The sequence below is a fragment of the Nyctereutes procyonoides genome, unplaced genomic scaffold, assembly GCF_905146905.1.
Source record: "Nyctereutes procyonoides isolate TBG_1078 unplaced genomic scaffold, NYPRO_anot_genome, whole genome shotgun sequence".
Taxonomy (NCBI): domain Eukaryota; kingdom Metazoa; phylum Chordata; class Mammalia; order Carnivora; family Canidae; genus Nyctereutes; species Nyctereutes procyonoides.
The window spans coordinates 32,459,081-32,481,895 of NW_026575131.1; the positions used below are offsets into that span (position 1 = coordinate 32,459,081).

A 22,815-nucleotide genomic window follows, 5' to 3' on the forward strand; every position below is an offset into this window, starting at 1 on the left:
GCACAAAAGGTGTTTCCCCACATTCAATTTTGCCAAGGAAAACAATCATCACCCTTTTCCTCAGAGATTCAAAGAGACCTGTTGCAGACACCAGGGAGCTGCATTTCATTTCACCAGGAGCTCAGGAAACCATTATTTCCTCCCATGTGCTATTTGGGGTTATCTCCTTGGGATGCCTGAGTGTGCTTGGCCAGAGATTTTGGCCAGGATGAGCCTGGCTGTATGTTAGTGATATGTGCATGCTTCCCCCTGTGGTTACAGCCACCCGCCCATCTCTTCACGAGGGGGTGGCCCCAGAGATCCCTTCTTCCCAGAGTTTTCCTTACCAAAGACTGCAAATCTCACCAGGGCTTATAACTTGATTACATTTTGTTTCTTTTTCTTTTCTAAGATTTTATTTATTTATTCACGACACACACACACACACACACACACACACACACACACACACACACAGAGGCAGAGACACAGGCAGAGGAAGAAGCAGGCTCCACGCAGGGAGCCTGACCCGGGACTCGATCCAGGGTCTCCAGGATCACACCCTGGGCTGAAGACAGCGCTAAACCGCTGAGCCACCCGGGCTGCCCTGCATTTCTTTTGCATTTCAGATCTTCCTATCTTCATGCCCACACCTCTAAAACTCATTTTACATGGGTTGAAATCCTATAGTTCTTGAAAAACCTTCCTTTGGGGGGGTGTATATCTCTCACACACATTAAAAAATATCTGGCTCAATCGTGGATCTCTCCAGGGCTTTAACTGGTTCTCTGTCCTTAGAGTCCAAGGACATTGCACAGACCCATTCTAGCAGACTAGAGATTGCGCTCCCTGGCAACACATGGCTAGTAGTTGGTGTGTTAAACTGTATGTGGTAAAACTGCCTAAAACATTATGTAAGTCAAACCAGAGTTGACCTTAATTATACCCATCAGGGTGACTAGAGAGTCAGAGCCTGGGTGTGTCCAAGGACAGCTGACTGCCAAATCCCAGCCAAGACAGAAAACCTGGCAGGATTTCCCACTGAGCCCTGCCTCACCGTCCCCCCCCCCGCCCCCCACCCAGAGGGCCCCCTCACCCGGCCTGCCTCTGGGGAGGACCACTTCCGAGTTATCAATTCTCAGGAAAAGGCACATGGCGTGCCCCCACAGGGTTGGTGACCAGATGTCACAGCTGGCTCCCGGTTGGGATGTGAGTGACTTTGCAGGGATGGTCCCTCAATTACGCAGGCTGATTTCCTCACCAGAGCAATGAAAACAGGGGCTCCTCAAAAGACTAGCCACTTTTCTTAATTCCTTGGGGAATGAAACCCATGCTCTTTAGTTCCTCAGAGAAGTGAAAGTAGCAACATGGAATCCAGTAATTCCTGTTATCTGCAGGCTTTATAAGACAGCTGAGCTTGAGGAGGTGGCCTGAAGCCCACACGCTAGACACCGCTGTCCTGTCGTTGAAGCCAGGGGAGCGCCAGGATGCCTCGGCTCCCAGCCTTCCTGCTGTTTCTCCTCCTTTCCATCAGCAGTGCCCTGGCCCTGAGGCTCTGCTCCTTTAACGTGAGGTCCTTTGGGGGAGCCAAGAGGGAAAACAAGAATGCCATGGATGTCATCGTGAAGGTGAGACCCCTTCATGTCAAGAGCCCTGGACACCCCTCATGAGCTCTCTGGGCTTTCCGACTTTAAGAAAATTTGGAGAAATTTCACCAAAGTTAGTTTCTAGGGGGAAGGTAGCAGCTACCTTGGCATTTTGTCACAATAATGACAGCAATAATTCCGATAACCACATCCCCTCTCTGGGCTTCATGGCGTCATTTGAACGTGATGGGTGTTCAGGAGGCCTGAGAGTACCTCGCTGTAGGATTCTTTGGGGGGCATGTGGGAGTTGGTAAATGTAAAGCTCCTAAAACAGTATCTGGCTCAGGCGAGCTCCAGGTAAGGGCTGGCTATTACGCTAATTGTGATTGTTACCGTTTACTGAATGCCCCTGTCAGGCACTACAGATACACGATTTCATGTCACCACCCTTAAGAAAGAAGGCTATTATCCCCATGAAGAGATGAGCAACTAAAGGTGTAGTGACCTCATATAGGTGGTGGGTGGGTGGGTGGAGTGGGAGCTGGGATGCCAGCCCAGCCTGGTCTTTTGATCCATCAACACAGGACAGAATTTTTGCTCTTTCTTTTCTTTCTTCTCTTCTCTTCTCTTCTCTTCTCTTCTCTTCTCTTCTCTTCTCTTCTCTTCTCTTCTCTTCTCTTCTCTCTCTCTCTTCTCTTCTCTTCTCTTCTCTTCTCTTCTCTTCTCTTCTCTTCTTCTTTCTCTTCTCTTCTCTCTCCTCTCCTCTCCTCTCCTCCTCTCCTCTCCTCTCCTCCTCTCCTCTCCTCTCCTCTTCTCTTCCTCCCTCTCTTTTCTTTCTTTTTTCTTCTTTCTTTTATTCATTCTTTCTTTCTCTCTTCCTTCTCTCCCTCCCTCTCTGCCTCTCTTCATCCTTCTCCACCTTCCACCGCATCAACCTTTTCCCAACTACAATTTTTTTTAAAGATTTTATTTATTTATTCATGAGAGACACAGAGAGAGGCAGAGACGTAGGCAGAGGGAGAAGCAGGCTCCCTGCGGGGAGCCCGATGTGGGACTCAATCCCAGGACCCCGGAATCACGACCTGAGCCAAACGCAGATGTTCAGCCACTGAGCCATCCAGGAGCCCCCAACTACAAATTCTAATCTTTCTCTGTACTTAGATAAGACTTCCTTTGGGTAATATGACCAAGGTCTAGAGCCTCTGCTCACATTTCTCTGGAGTCAGTTGACTTTCTTTACCTGACAAATTAATTTATCTTTGCTGATGCTGGAGCTGATACCTTTCTCAGGACTCTCTCTGGGTGTTATCACCTAGAAAACCCTGGAGGCACCGTGGTATGGTGGGAACATCGGGAGCCCTGAATTCAGATCCTGCCCAGCAGCTGTGTGAGCAAGCTCGGGAATTCCCTTCTCCTCCTGAGCCTCTGGGCTTTTCAGAAAGTGGGCCTTATACAACCTGTAGCACCAGTTGACTGAGAGAACTCAAGGTGTGGAAGGGCTGGGACCGGGCAGGTGATCACAGAGCTGCCACTGTTGTTATTAATACACAAAATGGATTAGAGCAAGGACACATGCTCAGTTCTTACTTAGGTGGTCCTCTCCTTGGTTGGCCCTGCCCTTTGGATGGAATCCAAGACCTTCCAGAGGTGGTTGTTTAGCCAGAATAGCCATGCCCAACCTGTGGGAGCCAAGACTCTCTGGCTCAACAGGGAGCTCTGACATGCAAGGAAACTATTTTCCCTGCTTCCTCACGCAAGGGCCCTTTGAGCCTGGGTATCTATGAGCTCCCAAGTTCCTATCACCTTCCTCACTTATTCTACCCAGGAAAAGTCATCATAGTCTTAAGAGGCTATCTTTTGTTTCTTTTTTTTTTTTTTTAAGATTTTATTTCTTTGAGAGGAAGAGAGAGATATTGAGAGAGAGCATGAGCAGAGGGGAGGGGCAGAGGGAGAAGCAGACCTCCTGGTGAGCAGTGAGCCTGATGGAGGGCTAGATCTCAGGACCCCGGGATCATGACCTGAGCTGAATATAGATGTTTAACTGACTGAGCCATCCAGGCACCCTGGACTTTTATATTCTTATTTAATATTATGGCATAGGTGGCATTGTCCCCACTTTGTAACTAAGGAGACAGACTCAGGATGGTGAAGTGATTTACCCAGGATTCCTTAGCTGTAAGTGGAAGAGCCAGGATCGAATCCAGCCATATGACCCAACTCTATTAGTGGAGATGCCCTTTCTACCCTTCTATACTGGATTTATCACTTAGGAGACGAGCCCAGTTTCATCATGCTGTTGTCATTAGGACCTTCATCAGGGAGTTTGGAGAGTGAGGGAGGCCTGCCTTTTCCATCTTGGGTTTGCTGGCTGGCACAATGGGCAGTTCTCCAGATGCTAAACCCTGCCTGGGCAAGGCTGCTTCTATCTGCTTCTTCACTCTGTGTCCTTAAAGAGCAATGTTTTTTCATCCAACAAATACTCACGGAAGGTAGGCCAAGTGCCAGATGCTCTGAGGCATTGGGGATAAGATGGTGGACGTGGGAGGCATCGTCTCCCACAGCTCATGGTAATTATAATTTCAGGAGTGCTTATTGTATGCTGGGCCCTTAATATGCAGAATCCAAGTTCAGCTTCACAACTCTCTGGTTGCCTTTTGCTGACAGGCAAATAGAGTTCAGAGAGAAGTAAGTAGCCCCGGGTCATGGGGCCAGTAAGTGTAAGAGCAAGGGCTAGGACCCAGGCCTAACTGACCCTATGCGGGCTCTTTCCCCAGCTATGCTGTGCTGATCCCAGGTTAGAGCCACAAAAGAGGGCTTCAGAGACTTCTAGCGGCCCAAGTCTTCATAAGACTTCTCTAGACTGTCCCTGCCACTCTCTCCAGGCCCACTCACAAAACAACACCACTTTCTGAGAACCCCTCACCATTGACCATGCTCAGCTCCTACTCCCTCCCCTCTGTCAGGAAATTCCTGAGTTTCAGGTCTGGAAGGGGCCTTCTGGGGGGCCCCCTTTGTCTTTGGAGCCTCATTCTGTTCCGTTCTGTTCTGAGGAGGCGATAGCGTCAGGGGAGATATATCTTGCCCGGCCTGAAACAGGGGCAGGGAAAACATGTACCAGTGATAGATTTGAAAAGTGAGTGTTAAATCACTGTGAGGAAAATGCTCACGACATCACATGAGGCTGAAAAAAAAAAAAAAAAAAAAAACGACAAGACCCCAATTTTGAGATAAACATTGCCACTCTTTGTGGAGCTCTCTTCCACACCAGGGAATGGACTGAATGTTTTATCTCATTATATCCTTTAATCCCACATGGCAACCTCATGAGGAGGATATTGTCCCAGTTTCCAGATAAGGAATCTGGCGGGTTTGGGGAGTTTAAGTGACTTGCTTAGGGTCACACGGCTGGTGAGCGATAAGAGTCAAGATCCGAATCTGAGGCGATTTGATTCAATGTCTATATTTTTAACTGACAGGCCAGTTATTTTGATGTATTTTTGTCAATATGGATAAGTTTAGAAATCACATGAGGGGTGTCTGAGTGGTGGGTTTACAGGTCATCAGGTGATTTTTTAGTCTTTTCTGCATTTTCCATATTTTCCACAATAAGCAATACTATTTTTATAATTAGAAAAAATTTCTTTTTAAAAATAAATTCTACATTTTTATTTTTTTTTTAATTTATGATAGGCACAGAGAGAGAGAGAGAGAGAGAGAGAGGCAGAGACATAGGCAGAGAGAGAAGCAGGCTCCATGCACTGGGAGCCTGATGTGGGATTCGATCCCGGGTCTCCAGGATAGCGCCCTGGGCCAAAGGCAGGCGCCAAACCGCTGCGCCACCCAGGGATCCCCAATTCTACATTTTTAAAAAAGATTTTATCTATTTATTAATGAGAGACACACAGAGAGAGAGGCAGAGACACAGGCAGAGGGAGAAGCAGGCCCCTTGCAGGGACCCGACGTGGGGCTCGATCCGGGGTCTCCAGGATCATGCCCTGGGCTGAAGGTGGCATTAAACCGTTGAGCCATCGGGGCTGCCCTAGAAAAATTTTCTAATTTATAATTAGAAAATCCTATTTTTATAATTAGAAAAATAATTAGAAAAGGACTAGCTAGGAAATTTAGTCCTATTTTTCTTACAATGGCCATAAAGAAGATTTAAATACAGGGAGGTATTTGTGCTTTATAAATTTGGCTCGACTGATTCCAGTATGGCCCCCTCTCCCTCTCTCCCTCCTTCACTCCTTGCCCTCTCTCATTTACTCATACCAGATGCTGTACAATTGTGAGTAAAGCAAGGCCTAGCATGTTGTCTGGCACAAAGCAGGCCCCTGATAACATTTTGTTGGATGGATAAGCAAATGAATAGATAGATGGGTGGGAGGATGGATGGCTAGATGAGGGCCAGCCACTTATAGTTATAGATTTCATCCCCAGGAGAATTCTGATGATGAGATTTTTTTTTTCTTTAAAGATTTTATTTATTCATGAAAGACACAGAGAGAGAGGCAGAGACATAGGTAGAGGGAGAAGCAGGCTGCCTACAGGGAGCCCGATGTGGGATTTGATCCCTGGACCCCAGGATCATGACCTGAGCCAAGGGCAGACACTCAACTACCGAGCCACCCAGGTGCCCTTGATGATGAGGTCTTGAGCCATTCCTCTACTGCAGCGTATATTCCAGTCTATAGGAAATATTCCCAGAGGTTCAGAGGAAACTGCCCAAGGGAAGTGGAAATCTGCTGGAGTTACTGCTGGAGATGTGGGGCTCCAGGGTGCTTGTTACGCGCACAAAAGTGCTGTAAGCAGGGAATTAAAAAGCTCGACCTTTCTGCTCAGGAAAGGGAGTCTGAACCCTGGTCCATTTTTGCCCTGTACCTATGAATTATATTCAAAAGGGAGGAGAAAAATCACAGGAACCATGGTGATTTCTTTGGCTATTGAGTATAGTGGTCAAGAGAGGTTCTGTAGTGGATGATCCCATAACTCATATTCACTTGATGTTCAGATTACTTAGCCACACTGAGGCTGAGTCCCCAACTATACAATGGGGATAAAAAGAAGACCTGTATATAAGGGTTATTAGAAACATTTAATGAGTCAATGATAAGAGCTAACACTTACAAAGCCGTCCCTATGTGCCAGGCATTGTATGAGGTACTTAATGTAAGACAACTTATTTAAATGTTAAATAGTTAGAATCGCATCTGTCATATCTTAATAAATATTGGCCATCGTGTCCTCCCCTATCATTCCTTCATCATCAAGCAATTTTCTTTTTCTTTTTTTTTTAGTTTTCTTTTTTCAATAACACATTAATTTTTTAAATTAGAAAGGCATAACTCTTTAAATTATACATTTATAATTTCTGAATTAATTGTATCAAGTTAAAAATAGTAGGGACTATTTTGAAAATATAGAAACAAGTTAAGAAGTATTATTCTATTACTTGAAGATAAAAGCTGTTGGCATTTAGGGCATTATGGGCATTTTTCTATGCAAAAATACATAAATTTGCATCTGTTTTTCAGCCTACAGACTACCCTATACCATCCGTTTTGTATCTTGCTTTTATATTAGAGGCGTTTCACATGTTGTTAATATTCTTTTATATTATAATATTCTTTTAAAACATGACTTTTTTAAGGGAGGGAAGGGCAGAAGGAAAAAGAGAAAATCTTAAGCAGGTTCCACACCCAGCGCAGAGCCCGACAAGGGGCTCAATCTCACGACCCTGAGATCATCACCTGAGCCAAAATTAAGAGTCAGTTGCTTAAGGGCTGAGCCACCCAGGCGCCACTAAGCCATGACTTTCAATGCCATATAATGCCCTATGCTATGTTTGCAACATCTTTCATTTAATGCTTTCCTGTTTGGGGATAGTTAGGTTATTTCCAATTTTTTTGTTGTTGTTGCAATGCGTCTTCCTCTTTGATCTGTACAAGTAATAACAATAGCAGTAATAATCTATTGTGTGCCTTCTATCTGGGTGGTACTGCTCTCAGTATTCATTTAATCCTCCAGCAACCCTATGAGGGAATAACTATCATCATTCCAATTTATAGATGGGGATAGTGAGATGCAGAGAAGTAGTAGATAATTCTTTTTTTTTTTTAAGGACTTTATTTATTTGAGAGAGAGAGCGAGAGAGAGAGAGAGCATGAGCAGGGAAAAGGCAGAGGGAGAGGGGGAGAGGCAAAAAAAGGAGGGGAGGGGCAGAAGCAGGATCCCTGCTGAGCAGGGAGCCTGACTCGGGACTCGATCTCAGGACCCTGAGAAGTTAACTTCATCTTTAATTAAAAAAATAAGATAGGGATCCCTGGGTGGCTCAGCAGTTTAGCGCCACCTTCAGCCCAGGGTGTGATCCTTGAGCCCTGGGATTGAGTCCCATGTTGGGCTCCCGGCATGGAGCCTGCTTCTCCGTCCTCCTCCTGTGTCTCTGCCTCTCTCTCTCTATCTCTCTATGTCTATCATAAATAAATAAATAGATAGATAAATCTTAAAAAAAAAAGATAAAACGGAACTACCTCAGGAAGTTCCTCACTTGTTTCAGCAATGAAATTAACTCCTTTAACAAAGCACCAATTCTATACTTAAAATGTAAGTGCCTAATAAAAGATTTTATTGTTTATAGATCTATAATTTGCCTAAAACATCTGGGAATTGTCTCTGCAGGTCATCAAACGCTGTGATATCATACTCCTGATGGAAGTCAAGGACAGCAACAACATGATCTGTCCCACGCTGTTGGAGAAACTAAATGGGTAAAGACAGGGCCCTGGGGCCCCCTGCAGGCTCAAGGTCAAGTGCAAGGGCACCTGAAAAGCCCAGAAACTGAAACTAGCGTGAAAGCTAGCACTGGCCCTGACCACCAGGTCACATGGTCAACACTGCCTAGGCTCCCAACTCCACTGGCTGCAGTCCTGAGAACTTTCCATTGTCTAGTTTTCATATGATAAAGCAAAATAGAGGAAACAGATGAGGAGCCAGGACAGAGAAACAAAAGAGACAAGAGGCTGAGCTGAGAACTACTGTTATAAGCTAAGACTGAGTACAAATATGAAGTTACGATATGCCGGCTGGCTAGAATATTATGTAGCCATTAAAAAATCATGTTCACTACAGACTAGGTTAGAGCTAAATATGGAAAGACGGCTGCAATATATTGAAAAGAATAGGGGGTGTATGTAGAATAGCCCATTTTAGTAATCATAATACACTATGCATGAATGAGAGTGTGTTTGAGTTTACATGGGCATAGAGGAAAGAATGGGAAGGATGTGCCCCAAACTGTTTACAGCGGTTATTTCTGGGCCAGGGGGTGGGTGTGATTGCAGGACCATTGTGGACAAGGTCCATAAAGAAATGGAAAACATTTACTTTTTTTTTTTTAAAGGAAATTCCTCATATGGAGCTTCCTTTTTTTTTAAAAATTTATTTATTTATGATAGTCACAGAGAGAGAGGTAGAGACATAGGCAGAGGGAGAAGCAGGATCCATGCACCAGGAGCCCGATGTGGGATTCGATCCCGGGTCTCCAGGATCGCGCCCTGGGCCAAAGGCAGGCGCCGAACCACTGCGCCACCCAGGGATCCCACATTTACTTTTTATTTTATATACTTCTATATGATTTAAATATTTTACAAAAGTCTGAATTGATTTTATATACTTCAAAAAAACCCCAAAAGATAATGCCCTCAAATAATTTTATATTACATTGGATTATATTTATGATTTATATTCTTTCTCAAAGAATAGTCAGCAGACCCACCCACCTGAAAATCACCCCAAAGTGAGTTAAAAAGGCACATTTGAGAACCTCCCATCTATTAAATGAGAATGTCTGTGGCATCCCTAAGAATAATCTTCTAGTATAATATTTCTTTTGTGCAGGCATGATAAGATTACACCACAAACCAGAGTATATTCAATTATGTCAAAAGAAAAACAAAACAAAAAAACATATAAAAAATTCAAAAGCAGTGAACCAGACAATTTGACAATGGCTATCTTAGCCTTAAAAATCACAAGGCATTTAAATGTGATGTCTTTTCTATATATTTTGTATTTTCCAGATTTTCTATAATGAGAATGTTATGCCTCCTTTCTTTTTTCTTATGAAATATTTTAGATATACTTAAAAGCACAGAGAAAATGATAATAAACAACCATGTAATCCACCATCCAGATTGAACAATCAGTACATCTGGCCATTATTGTACTTCCATAATTAAGATAACTCACATTGTGTTTTTTAAAATAAATGAATGGTCAATCCAGCTTCAATAGGCCCTGGGAGGAACAGCTTTGGACACTCATTCACACAGAGGCCTCTTGGGCTGGCCCCACCCACCCTGGGCCTCAATTTCTCATCTGAAAATACGGAGTTGGAGCTGAACTTCTCCTTTTAACCTCAGAGGCTCTTTTCTGTCCCAGATCGGATCTTTGACAATAGAAAAGGGAATTTAACACAAGGGTTAGGTGTCTACACTGGTCTCAGACCATTTGTGTTTGGATCTTGCTTCTACTACGACCTTGGGCAAGTTACTCAAACTCTTTGACCTTTTTTCCCATCTATAAAATGAGGCTAATAATGAACCCATTTTCCTGGGGTGTGGCAGTAATTAAATCCTGCATTTAAGTGGTTGGACTGTGCCTGGCACGTAGCAGTGATCATAAGTGGTGGTAGTGTCTATTACTAGTAAAAGGATGAAAATTATGATGGCAGATGGTGGTCCAGAGGGCCACATGTAACAGCTACCATCAACACCCTAACTATATGCCAGGGATTCTGTTAATCAATTCCTGTGTGCTCTTTGATTTACTTCCACAACTCCTTAGTGGGGTCGGCACTATTACTCCTTCCCTTGTAACCGAGGGAACTGATGCACAGAGATGAGGGACCTGCCCAAGGTCACCCAGCCAGTAAATGGTGGAGCTTACCTTTGGACCTGGGTCATGCTTGACTCCAAAACCGGTGCTCTATTCTGAACCTCCTCAGTCTTCCACAGAGGGTCTCTGATCAATTTTCAGAAGTATGAGAGGACAGGGGTCTCCTGCCCCCTCCCCATAGGCAGCCTGGATAGGGTCTTCCTACCCCCACCACTCAGTTCTCCTCAACCTCCCTAGAGTGTCCCATGGACACCAGGCAGAGGCAGGCCTCTTTGTCCCTTTATCCCCAGTAAGCCTGGAGGGGCCTTAGTCACCTTACAGCTGAGTCATTTGCAAGCAGTTTGCCAACCCCAAATTTGGCAGGCTTGATTCAGAACAAGGCCAGCTTTCCCAAGCTGGATGCCCAGTAGAGTCCACTGTCCATACTTCTTGGGCCCCAATGGCCGGATCTGCCTTAGAATGTGTATCTAAATTCCCAGGAATTTTTGTAGGGCCTAAGGCGGCTCCTAAACACCCCCTTTGCTATTTTCCAACTGAACCTGAGAATATGCTGCAGCTTAGAGGTGTACTTAATCTTTTCGTGGACAAATGGAGTAAAACCACATCAGGCTCTGTCCAGAGTGGAGTTATCAGCAGGTTTGGCAAACACACAGAGTCAATTTCCCTGGTACACAGCTATATCTCTATCCCAGGACATAAACAATAGCTGATTTGAAATCATAGTTCTAGGACTTGTGAGAAAAATGTTTGGGGATTTTCAGAGCAGAAGTGAATGTCCAATGAAAATGGTACCAGGAATGATGCATATGATAAATGTTCAGGAGTAGTGCAGGGACAGGATGACCTGATAAGGTTTATTCCATCAGGAAGTATGAGGTCAGCCCAGCCATGAGCCAGAATGGGATTTGGGACTGATTCTGGCCTGAATCGTCTATGGTCTCAATAATGTGCCACAGGTGTAGGCCCAAGCATGTGGATTTGGAGTAGGTAGGATCTGAGCTCAAACCCCAGCTGTACACCTGCAAACTATAAAAAATGAGTAATAATAGTATCCACATTCTAAGAGCAAGAGATAATGGCTGTAAAGATCCTGGAAGATAGATGTCACATTCCCAGTCAATGGTGGCCCTTCTTATTAGACTCCAAGGTTACAGCAAATGGTAGCCTTTCTCCATGATGTAATTGGTGATATGGACATAGATTGAAAAGGGGGAGCATGCAGTAGGAGGTAGTTTCTTTTTTAAAATGTAATGTAATGGGATCCCTGGGTGGCGCAGCGGTTTGGTGCCTGCCTTTGGCCCAGGGCGCGATCCTGGAGACCCGGGATCGAATCCCATGTCGGGCTCCCGGTGCATGGAGCCTGCTTCTCCCTCTGCCTGTGTCTCTGCCTCTCTCTCTCTCTCTCTGTGTGTGTGACTATCATAAATAAATAAAAATTTTTAAAAAAATAAAATGTAATGTAAAATCTTTATGTTTTCTAGAAATTCAAGAAGAGGCATAAAATACAACTATGTGATTAGCTCTCGGCTTGGAAGAAACACATATAAAGAACAGTATGCCTTTCTCTACAAGTGAGTATAGTCTCTGCTTCCTGGGACATGATTCACCTACAAATGATGACCATGAACTGAATCAAAATGCATATCTTTTCTTCAAAACCAAATTTTGATATCTAATGGTCTCTAACCAGTTCTCAATATTGATCAAAATAATTGCTGTCAAATTGAGGCTGAAGCAAAGCATTACCTCCTCAAATTAAAAAGCACATGCAGCTTCCTGACACCTAATATGTTGGTTGACTCAGTGGCTGCCTGGTCAGGAGGGTCAGGAGTTCTTTATCCTTCAGAGTTAAGTGCTAGCCAGGGATGGAAACCTAAGCTGCCCAGCATGGCTGACTCTGAAACTACATAGCCTTGTCTTCTCCCTACTAGTAATTTGCTCTAAGTCTGAACAGTAGCTGTGGATGCCCCAGATAACTGGTACTGCTCAGATCTCCAGCTTTCAAAGGGCCCTGGTCATTGAGAAGAGTTGATGGAATTTGTTCTGGAGTGAAATATCCCTTGCAGGGCGAGAGCCTGCCTGGGGGGAGGGGGGGAGGGGGGCTACTAAAGCCATAACCTGTGTCTCTGCTTCCTGAATAAATTAGGAAGGCAACTGACTCAGCTGGAAGGGCTTTCTTTTTTTTATTTCTAGGGAAAAGCTGGTGTCTGTGAAGAAATACTACCTCTACCATGACTATCAGGCTGGAGATGCAGATGTGTTTTCCAGGGAGCCCTTTGTGGTCTGGTTCCAGTCACCCTTCACCGGTGAGACCCACAGTATCCTCTTGTGCATAATCTCCCTGTGATCCATGAACCGACAGTAGCCCCGAGTGTGAGCCATGGTCCTGGGGTTTGCTCAGCATTTTTAGGGAAGCCTTAGACTTGAGATGGCCATTAAGAACACCTAGTATTTGAAGGCTGCAGCCTGGCCTGTCAGAATGTCATGACTCAAGATCTCCTCAACCTGGAACCCACCCACCTTCTGAAACTGGGATAACTCCACTCTCTTTGGAGGATTTAGGCTGATGGAAATTATTTACCACAATTCTTCAGTCCCAATCAAATACAACTTCATTTAAAATAAAAATCCCAGTGATGGTTAGATGAACCCCTAACCTAGAGTCTCCCTCTCCCTCCCTCCCTCTCCAATCCTCTCTACAGACTGGGTGTAGAGAGGAAATCCAATCAATTGCACCCTGAACTCTGACAACACCTACACATGTACAAGCTACTATAATTATTGACCCCTGATTAGTGCCAGGTTCCTGTAATCCTTGCAACACTCTGAGGGTAAGACCTAGGATTATCTGCACTTTACATTTGTGGAAGCTGAGGTTCAAACAGCAGGTGGAATCACTTGCTCAAGGTCACCCAGCAGCTCTTGAAATGAATGAGCAGGGTGGTAACACAAGCCACTATCTTGGGCGCCCACGTTTTTTGTTTTTTTTGTTTTAAAGATTTTATTTATTCGTGAGAGACACAGAAAGAGAGGCAGACATAGGCCGAGGGAGAAGCAGGCTCCATGCAGGGAACCCGATGCAGGATTCGATCCGGGGACTGCGGGACTACGCCCTGAGCCAAAGGCAGACGCTCAACCGCTGAGCCACCCAGGCGTCCCTGGACGCCCACAGTCTTAACCACTGTGTGGATCTAAATGGAAAGTCAAGAGTTCGTTTGGTTTGCAGATTGGAGCTATACAGAATCAAATATTTTTTTCAGTACTTACCACTGTTCCAGGCCCGGAACAAGACAGACAAGGGCCCTGTCCTAGTGAAGTTACGTTGTAGTGGGCAAGACAGATAATGACCAAATAAATACGTGCAGAGTTGTACGTATGCACACCCCCATGTATACTACACACATATAAACACCCTAAACTGGGAAGTAACTATTTCTGCCCTGGGTTGATTAGTACTTTAGGAAGACAAACATGGAAGAACGGTGGAGGAAATTTCCAGTAGAAAAAGAGGAGATGAGGACTGCTGAGGCCAGAAATGCACTTGGGAGAGTATGTGTCATAATCGCCTTGGTCGTGCATATGATTCACATTTGGCTGACCAGGCAGTGTTGGGAGAGCACCCTGCCCCCTGCCCCTTTTCTCTAAGAGAATCTTCAGCTACACGTAGCTAAATATTATTAAACAAACCTGTTTGTCTTGAGTTTCCACCTTTTTGCCTTTCTCTACCCCTCCTCCCCAAGGATGGCACCACAGCCATGTCCTGTTTGGAATTTCCTCTCTTGTACAAGGAAACATCCTTATGTCCCCTCTATTTGAGATTGAAGAGAGTTAGCCATTCATCTATCATTTCTTTCCTTTATTCATTTACTCATTCATTCATTCATTCATTCATATATTCAATCAACAAACGTTTTTGAGTACCTCTCATGTGCCGGGTGCTGTGCTAGGTCCTGGAACCAAGACGGTGAGCAAGACAGAGCTCAGGTTCCAGTGGGCCAAACTAAGAATTTCAGAGCATGAAGGAAGTAAAAGCAGGGTTCATTCTATAATGGGGTGAGGGGCTCACCTTAGATGGTGCAGACTACAGATGGCCTCTTCAGGGTGACATTGGACGTGACCTGAAGAAGCCAGTCACAGAGGGCTGGGGGAAGGAAGGGCCATTCCAGGGGGAGGTTCCAGTGAGCATACACAAGCTCAGAAGTGGGAAAGGGATGGGGTATTTAGGGGGATCAAAGAGAGGATGGGGAGTGGAGTGGAGGCATGAGGAGGAGAGTGGAAGATAAGGCTGGGTGGTAAGGGCAGGGTTCTGCAGACAGGCTTCCTGACCTGAGTCCTGACTCCTTACTATGTCACTTGAGCAGTGACCCCCAACAGCCCTCAGCTCCTGAGCAAGAGTGGAGGCCCAGGCACAGGAGGAGGAGGAAAGCCTGAGAAAGAGGCAATCAGAAATGTCAGCTGCCACTGGCAGGTGGGCAAGGCATTGTTCCCAGGCTCACCTACATTCTCTGAGATAGGCTCTCTCAGTCCTTCCTGGACGGGGGAGGTTTTCAGATGTTTCACAAAAGGCTGCTTTTCAAAAAAATAATGGGGGGGGGTAGGGTAGTTTTTTCCCAAATTATAAAAGAAGCATAAACTGACAAGCCTCAATTTTTTTTCATTAGAAAAAAAATTTTTTTCTTTAGTACAAAAGCCATGCAGGCTTATTTTTTAAAAAGTAGAAAATATAATTTTTTAAAGAAAGAGAAAAGAAAAACACCCACAGTGTCATCAAGGAGTGCTGTCTTCCAGCTTTCTCTTAGCCATGCAAGGGAGTGGGCGAAAGGAAGCTTTCATCCGCTGATGACAGCGGCCCAGTGGTTCCAGAAACAGGCACATCTCAGCCACCAGCTGGACCCTCTAGGAATGAGGGGACTAGGGATGCCTGGGTGGCTCAGTGGTTGAGCGTCTGCCTTCACCCCTGGTTACACCTGGGGTCCTGGGATCGAGTCCCATGTCGGGCTCCCTGCATGGAGCCTGCTTCTCCCTCTGCCTATGTCTCTGCCTCTCTTTCTGTGTCTCTCATGAATAAATAAAATCTAAAAAAAAAAAAAAAAAAAAAGAGGAGACCAGACCACATAATCTGGGCCTCCCAGGGCGGGGGGGCGGAGGGGGCAGTGGGCAGCCCGTTTCCCCTCAGCAGTGTTCGAGGCACCTGCCGTGTCTGGGGAAGTATGTGACCTCCACCTCTTTCCTGTTCCTCAGCTGTCAAGGACTTCGTGATTGTCCCCCTGCACACCACCCCTGAAGCCTCTGTGAAAGAGATCGATGAGCTGGTTGATGTCTACTTGGACGTGAAGCGCCGTTGGAAGGCGGAGGTGATGACCCTCTGCGTCCCTTGAATTCTCCTCTAGCAAAGGCAGAGTCAGGTTCTGGGAAGGGATGTATCACTCCCCAGGCAGGCCACCCGTGCAGACCACCACCATGTTAGAGCCTCCTTTGAGCCCTTACTTCAGCCTTAAATATCCTTCTTGCTAGATGTGCTGGGTACTCTCCAGGGGGGGTCTCGGCCGTTCACGCACAGCTCCACTAAGAATGGCTGCCCCAGGTCACTGAGTGAGCAGCTAGTGCCAGGCCCTATGCTGAAGCTAGACTTGGGCAAGTTGATTGAATCCTCCCCATAAGCCCACGAAGTAACCACTTTTATCATTCTCACTTTGCAAGGAGAACAGGGAGACACTTAGAGGTCAGGAATCCTTCACTGCAAATGACAGACTCTCAAATTGGTGCATGAAAAGGGCGGTGCAATTTATTGGTTCATGTAACTGGATGTTCAGGGGTAGTTCAGGCAGAGGGGGATCTGGGGCTCAGACAAGGTCATCATGGCTCGGCTTGTCTCTTTCTTTTCTTTGCTTTGCCCTTGTGTCCTCTAAGTGGGCTCCACCTTTGAGATGGCAACAGGGCCTCCAGCAGCTTCCAGACCACTGATGAGTGTTCTGTTCCACGATGCAAGAAGTGCCCCAGGGTTGAGTCACATTATGGGTCCTCATTGGGGCACATGTCCATCAGGGGGCTTGAGAAGCTCTGATTGGTTGAATCTGTGTGTGCTTCAGCCCAACCTCACAGACTGAGGTGAAGGAGGGAAGCGATACCCCAAAGAATATAGGGGAATGCATCCACCAACATTCTTGGCCTCAGTTATTCCCTCATCTGGAAAACGGGGATGCCACCTCATGTGGCTGGCTGTGAGGGTCTGTGAAAGCTCTTGGCAAATATGGAAGTGTTCCAGAGGGCTTTTCCTCATTCTTCCCTCCTTTTGGGCTATAACTCCTGTGACCACCCCCCTCCTTCTGTTCCACCATTCAAAGTGCAACATGAATCAAGTAAAGTTGGACACGGAGCTAGGACATGGACAGCACAAAGTGTGTAATTCATTGCTTATTTGTAAAAAGCAGGGAAAGAGAAAGGCTCATTCATTCCTAAAATTTTGAATTCTTTCAGTCATTCAACAAGAATTTATTGAGCATCTCAGGCACTAGGCTGGCGCAATGGCAGACCAGGATTTAATTCTTGACTTAACGACTTGAGTCCATGAGTTGAGTGGTCTAGAGCGGTCACTGTATTCCTCTATCCTGTTTCCACAGAGATTAAGGGTCCCTTCTACCTCCTAGTGTTTATCATGAGATGTATTTTAAACTTTATGAAACTTTTTTTTAGGATTCATTTATTTATTTGAGAGAGAGAGAGAGAGAGAGAGAGAGCATGAGTAGGGGGAGGAGCAGAGGGAGAGGGAAAAGAGACTCCACACTGAATGCAGAACCAGATGTGGGACTCAATCCCAGGACCCTGAAATCATGACCTGAGCTGAAATCAAGTATTGGACGCTTAACTGACTGAGCCACCGAGGCGCCCCAACTTTATGAAACATTTCATGCTTGGTCTGACATGCAGTGCATGTTCAGTAAATTGTGCCTATAACAATAGGAACTGGTGGTCACTTGGGTTAAGAATGACATTCTGTCCTCAACCACACCCATCAATGTCAGGAAAAACCGTGATCTCTGAGGTCAAAATAAAATGTTTTGAAGAAAACTCTAAAGTCAGCAACAGCCACAAACAATAGCACCAACAAGGAAATATGACACTTCCTCTGAATTGAGGAATCTTAAAATTTTGTTCCAAAGCTCTGTGGGGAAAAAACACTTCTGAAATAGAAGGTTCTGTTGGTGGCCTCGGGGCAGGGGTGGACAACTCACTCTATCATCCCCTCCCTTTCAGGCTCTTCCCACTTCCTCAGTAGACAGAATTTCCACAGGAATAAGCTCCTGACTTCCAAACAATAGAAGAGAAAGCATGATGCCAAGGTTGTCAAATAAACCACCCAAATTCATTTTTCCTGCTTGGAAACAAAAGGCGTCAATTCATTCATGTATTTATACCCTACAGTAGTTTGAGCCAGAAAGATTTGAAGGAATAAATGAGCTGGGTTCTTTTACCCCCACCTAACTCAGCATGCTGAATGACAGGGACGCGGTGACTAAGAACAGGAGGGAAGGGCTACACCAAACATCCACTTTCCAGTGAGAACACCTTCCCTTGTACAGTCTCGCCTGTCAGATACTTATCAAAACTGTAACTTCATTTTTTAACTTTTAAAAACCAAAAGAAAAAAGACCCTGTATTGGTTTGCCAGGGCTGCCAAAGATTGGGTCACTTAAACAACAGAAACCTATTCCTCACAGCTCTAAAAGCTGGATGTCCAAGGTCAAGGTGTCAGCAGGGTTGGTTTCCTGGAGGTCTCTGTCCTTGGTCTTCTCTCTGTGTCCTGATCTCTTTCTTTGAGGACACCAGGCATATATATTGGATTAGGGGCCATCCATTTGGTAACTCAGTTTACATAGTTACCTCTTAAAGGCCCTCTCTCCAAACATAGTCACATAAGGTACCATGTGTTGGGACTTCAGGATATCAATTTGTGGGAGTGGGGGCAGGGGCAGGGGAGAAGGACACAATTTAGCCCATAACAGAACCCATTGTTTACTGGACTTGGGAGGTGGAGCCATTGCCACCGGTTCTGAGCAAAAGTATTTGGCAATAATACCCAAAAGGTGACAGTTCCAAACAATGTCTTTCAGAATTTCATTTTCATGGGTGACTTCAACGCCGGCTGTAGCTACGTCCCCAAGAAGGCCTGGAAGGTCATTCGCTTGAGGACTGACCCCGGGTTTGTCTGGCTGATAGGGGACCAAGAGGACACCACGGTCAAGAGCAGCACCAACTGTGCCTATGACAGGTAGAAGGCATCTGCCTCACTCAGGCTGGCTCATGCAGTGCTTGATACGCATCAGGGAAGGTGCCCCCCTCAGGGCGGAGGAAAAATACATCTTACAGAGCTGAGTCAATCAGACTTCAGGCCCATGCATGGGGTACTTGTGCAGGGTGCATGCTGCATGGCCATACCTGGGAGCCCTGAGCATTGTAGCTTAGCAGTGGCTAGTTCAGGCTTTCATGTCAGATGAGCCTGGGTTCAAATCCTGCCTCTACCACCTCAGGACTTAAGCTCTGTGTGTCTTTGCTTCCTTGCCTGTAAAACAGAGACTGTAGTAATGCCTCATTCATGAGGCCATGATTAGGAGTAAATGAATAGTATAGGTCTTCTCACACAATGCCTGGCATACGGTTAAGTGTTCCACACATTCACTGGCTGTTAATTATTTCATCACAAAGACATACCAGAATTTAGTCATTCAAATCCCCTGTCATTAAGCTTAGGTTATTGCCAAGAGTTGGCTAGTATAAGCACTGCCGAAATGGACCTCCCATCTGAGACCAGTTATTAGAAGGGTGTTTACACTTTTAAAGCTTTTGCTACACATTCCCAAATGCAAATACATACCTTTAAATAATAGCATTCTTGGGGCACCTGGCTAGCTTAGTCAGTGGAACGTGCAGCTCTGGATCTTATGGGATGAGTTCCAGCCCCATGTTGGGGCTGTAGAGCTTATGTTACAAAACAAAACCTAAAAAAAACCCAGTATTGTATTTATGAAGTCTCCCTGGGAATTTTCAGTCAGTTTTCATTTTTGCTCCTTAAACTGGGAGGTGGGGGAGGCACTTGAAGCCTGTGAATGTTCCTGATCTTCCCATCCATAGTAGAACCTGTGGTGGCCGTGGTTTCCAGACTCAGCCTGCCTCCAAGGAAGCACAAGGTGCTTCTGCCAGAGACAATTGTTCTCACTTCCCTAGTTTTGAGGTCAGAATTTCATTTCCATCCCACAACCTCTTTTATTCCTCTTGGAGCTTTCAGGCTTGGTGTGCCCTTTGCAGAAGTCATTGCTCCAGTTCTCAAGAGTAGAAGCAGCCCTAGCATTGGGGAAAGTGGAATTGAGGCAGGAAGAGCAAAGTGAGCCCTCTCACTTTGAGGGCTTGCCAGCAAAGAGCGTTGGAGATGGCCACTCGCCCACTAGCCTGCTCGCCTACTTGCCTGCTCACACGTGCCAGTTGTGTGGTGTGGCCTTGAGCAGATCTAGTCCCTTCTGCGGCCCCATTCTTTTCCCCTGGCCAACAAAGGGGAGGTGACCAAGAATAAGGAAGCAGAACAGTGAATCACAGGAAAAGATGCTCACAATAGCTTAGGTGGGGTAGGGGAACAGGTTAAAAAGGTGTTTACTGAAAGAACTTCGGTTTTATACAATATATGCCAAAGGATGGCAGGATTACATGTGACTTTTTTTTTAAAGATTAATTTCTCATTTTGTTGCTCTAAATTTTCTGTTTTCCACACCAGCATATTTCTTTGATGTCTTTTTTTATTTTTATTTATTTTTATGTCTTTTTTTAAAGGGGATATCAATTTCTGGGGCACCTGGATGTTTCAGTCAGTAGGACATGTGACTCTTGATCTCTGGGTGTGAGTTTGAGCCCCATGTTGGGCATGGAGCCTACTTAAAAATTAAATTTTTTTTTAAATTAAAGAGATATAACTTTCTAGTAAGGGGAGTGAGATGAAATGGTCTCAATTCCAGTCTTTGTTCTGTGTTCAAATATTTATTGAACACCTCCTACAAGCTATGCTCTGTTGGACATGAAAGATGCCAAGAGCTGGCCTGTGCACAGAGCAACCTCGGGAAAGCCTTCAATGAGCAGCTGACCTGCCCACACATGTACCTGGAAGTCAGAAACGGGGGAGCCTTAATTATGTTGCTCTTGACTCTCTGGGTCTGAAGGATGGCTTTAAAGAAACTCCAACCAAATGTGAAGAGTTTACTTGTGGACTGAGTTCAAATTTAACCACAGTGGTAGCAAACGCAGGAAACCAAATCAGCTACTCAGAATCAGGGAAAGCTCAATGCATAGTCATGAACTGGAAGTTTGACTCACCTTGTCCTTCTTCCGGTCGGGTGGAGCCACGTAGACCCTGACTGCATCACTCCACTTGAGGTACATTAGAGTCCATGTTTCCAAAACTCATTTGACTACCATGTTCCCAGTTTTTGCTATCGCTACAAAGCAACTATACTATGGCTTTCCCCTGTATTTGTCTTTAAATCCATTCATTTCTAATGAAATAAATTAATTTTTAAAGGAGATCTCATACTAAGGTAAGAAAATAGCATTTGTCATAAATCAAAAATAACTAAAAAAGTAAGCCCAGTGAAAACCGAGCAATGTTAAATTCTGCTTTAATTATCTGGCTTGCAGAGTGCTTGGTGATTGTAGCCTGCTCCATCTTGGTCAAAATGGGAGCTTAGGGGGTTATTAAAGATCAGCCAGGGGCGCCTGGGTGGCTCAGTTCGTTGAGCATCTGCCTTCAACTCAGGCCATGATCCCGGGTCCTGGGATCAAGGCCCACATTGGGCTCCCAGCTCAAAGGGGGTCTGCTTCTCCCTTTCCCTCTGCCCCCCATCTGTCACTAGTGCTAGCTTTCTCTCCCTCAAATGAATAAATAAAATCTTTAAAAAAAAAGATAAGCCAGTACCTTTCTCCATAATTGAATCAGGAAAAGTGAAAAATAATTGTCAAGGGAATAATATTCTCAGTCTGTACATCACTGTTCCATGGTGTGGTGTCCATGTTTCTTTCTTTTTTCTTTTTTTTTTAAAGATTTTTATTTATTTATTCATGATAGTCACACAGAGAGAGACAGAGAGGCAGAGACACAGGCAGAGGGAGAAGCAGGCTCCATGCAGGGAGCTCGACATGGGACTCGATCCCGGGTCTCCAGGATCACACCTCAGGTTGCAGATCACACCTCAGGTTGCAGGCGGCACTAAGCCGCTGCGCCACCGGGGCTGCCTGGTGTCCATGTTTCATATAATATCTTCTCTTCCACCTTCAGGGCTACTGCCCACAGGGCCCCAAGCAGGAGATGATCTGATTTCCCAGTTTAGGCACTGTCCAAAGGGTCAGAAAACCAGGCCTGGACTTTGAATATCACACGAAAAGTCCAGGCTGCTCAACCAATTCCAGATGTCAAACAGGAAACTTGGTTTGTCTCAAAATCAACAAGGTGGATTAATGTGACTGTCTTCCATCCCTTTCTCTAGGATTGTGCTTAGAGGACCAGAGATCATCAGGTCTGTTGTTCCCAGATCAAACAGCACCTTTGACTTCCAGAAAGCTTTTCTGTTGACTGAAGAGGAGGTACAGCTGCCCCTTTGTCTTTCTTTGCCACTGTCCTGAGAAGATGGGTTGGTGTCATCCTTTGAGGCCACTGCTAGAGATACAACATTGGGCCATTGGACCTTGAGTCTCAAAGTCTACGATTCTGGGGCTTGAAGACCTGTCTAAATTTCTGATTGGGCTGGTCCAAGGATGATGCTCACTAGTGTGTGTTCTGTTCAATGACTTTAGGTGTTTTATCTTCCCACCTCAAGCCTCAAATTTGTTCATCACTAAAATGACAGTCTCCTAATTCCCAAATTTATGTCCCTTTTCTCTTCATAGGCCTTGAATGTCAGCGACCACTTTCCAGTTGAATTTAAACTACAATCTTCAAGAGCCTTCACCAATAGCAAAAAATCTATCTCTCCAAAGAAGAAAAAGGTCCATCGCTCCTAGATACAAGGGTACCATTATAATAACCATTTCTTGCCTCTAAATAAAACAGTTCTAACAGGTGGAATGAGCTGCTGCCTGCACTCAGGAAACAAGACTGGTCCAACTACTTTCATTTTCAACTTGAATGTAATCTGTCTTGAGTCAGAGCACCTGGGTGGCTCAGTCAGTTAATTGTCTGCCTTCAGCTCAGGTCATGATCCCAGCGTCCTGGGATCAAGCCCCACGCGGTCAGTCGTTGGGCTCCCTGTTCAGTGGAGAGTCTGCTTCTCCCTCTTTTGTTCACTCTCTTTCTCTCAAATAAATAAATAAATAAAATCTTAAA

General features: G+C 45.3%; 1 protein-coding gene across 1 annotated transcript; it reads left to right on the forward strand.

Moving 5' to 3' along the window:
• The first annotated feature begins 1,268 nt into the window (after positions 1 to 1,268).
• Positions 1,269 to 22,815, forward strand: DNASE1L3 (deoxyribonuclease 1 like 3). The gene is made up of 8 exons (XM_055342701.1): positions 1,269 to 1,607; positions 8,241 to 8,329; positions 11,939 to 12,028; positions 12,651 to 12,763; positions 15,699 to 15,811; positions 18,569 to 18,726; positions 21,980 to 22,076; positions 22,380 to 22,815. Exons 1-8 carry the CDS (start codon positions 1,467 to 1,469, stop codon positions 22,491 to 22,493), a joined length of 915 nt encoding a protein of 304 aa, XP_055198676.1. The 5' UTR covers positions 1,269 to 1,466; the 3' UTR covers positions 22,494 to 22,815.

Coding starts and splice junctions, on each gene's coding strand:
- DNASE1L3 (XM_055342701.1), top strand. CDS start 1,467: ATGCCTCGGCTCCCAGCCTTCCTGCTGTTTCTCCTCCTTTCCATCAGC. Junction 1,608..8,240: donor CCATGGATGTCATCGTGAAG/GTGAGACCCCTT, acceptor TTGTCTCTGCAG/GTCATCAAACGCTGTGATAT. Junction 8,330..11,938: donor CTGTTGGAGAAACTAAATGG/GTAAAGACAGGG, acceptor TATGTTTTCTAG/AAATTCAAGAAGAGGCATAA.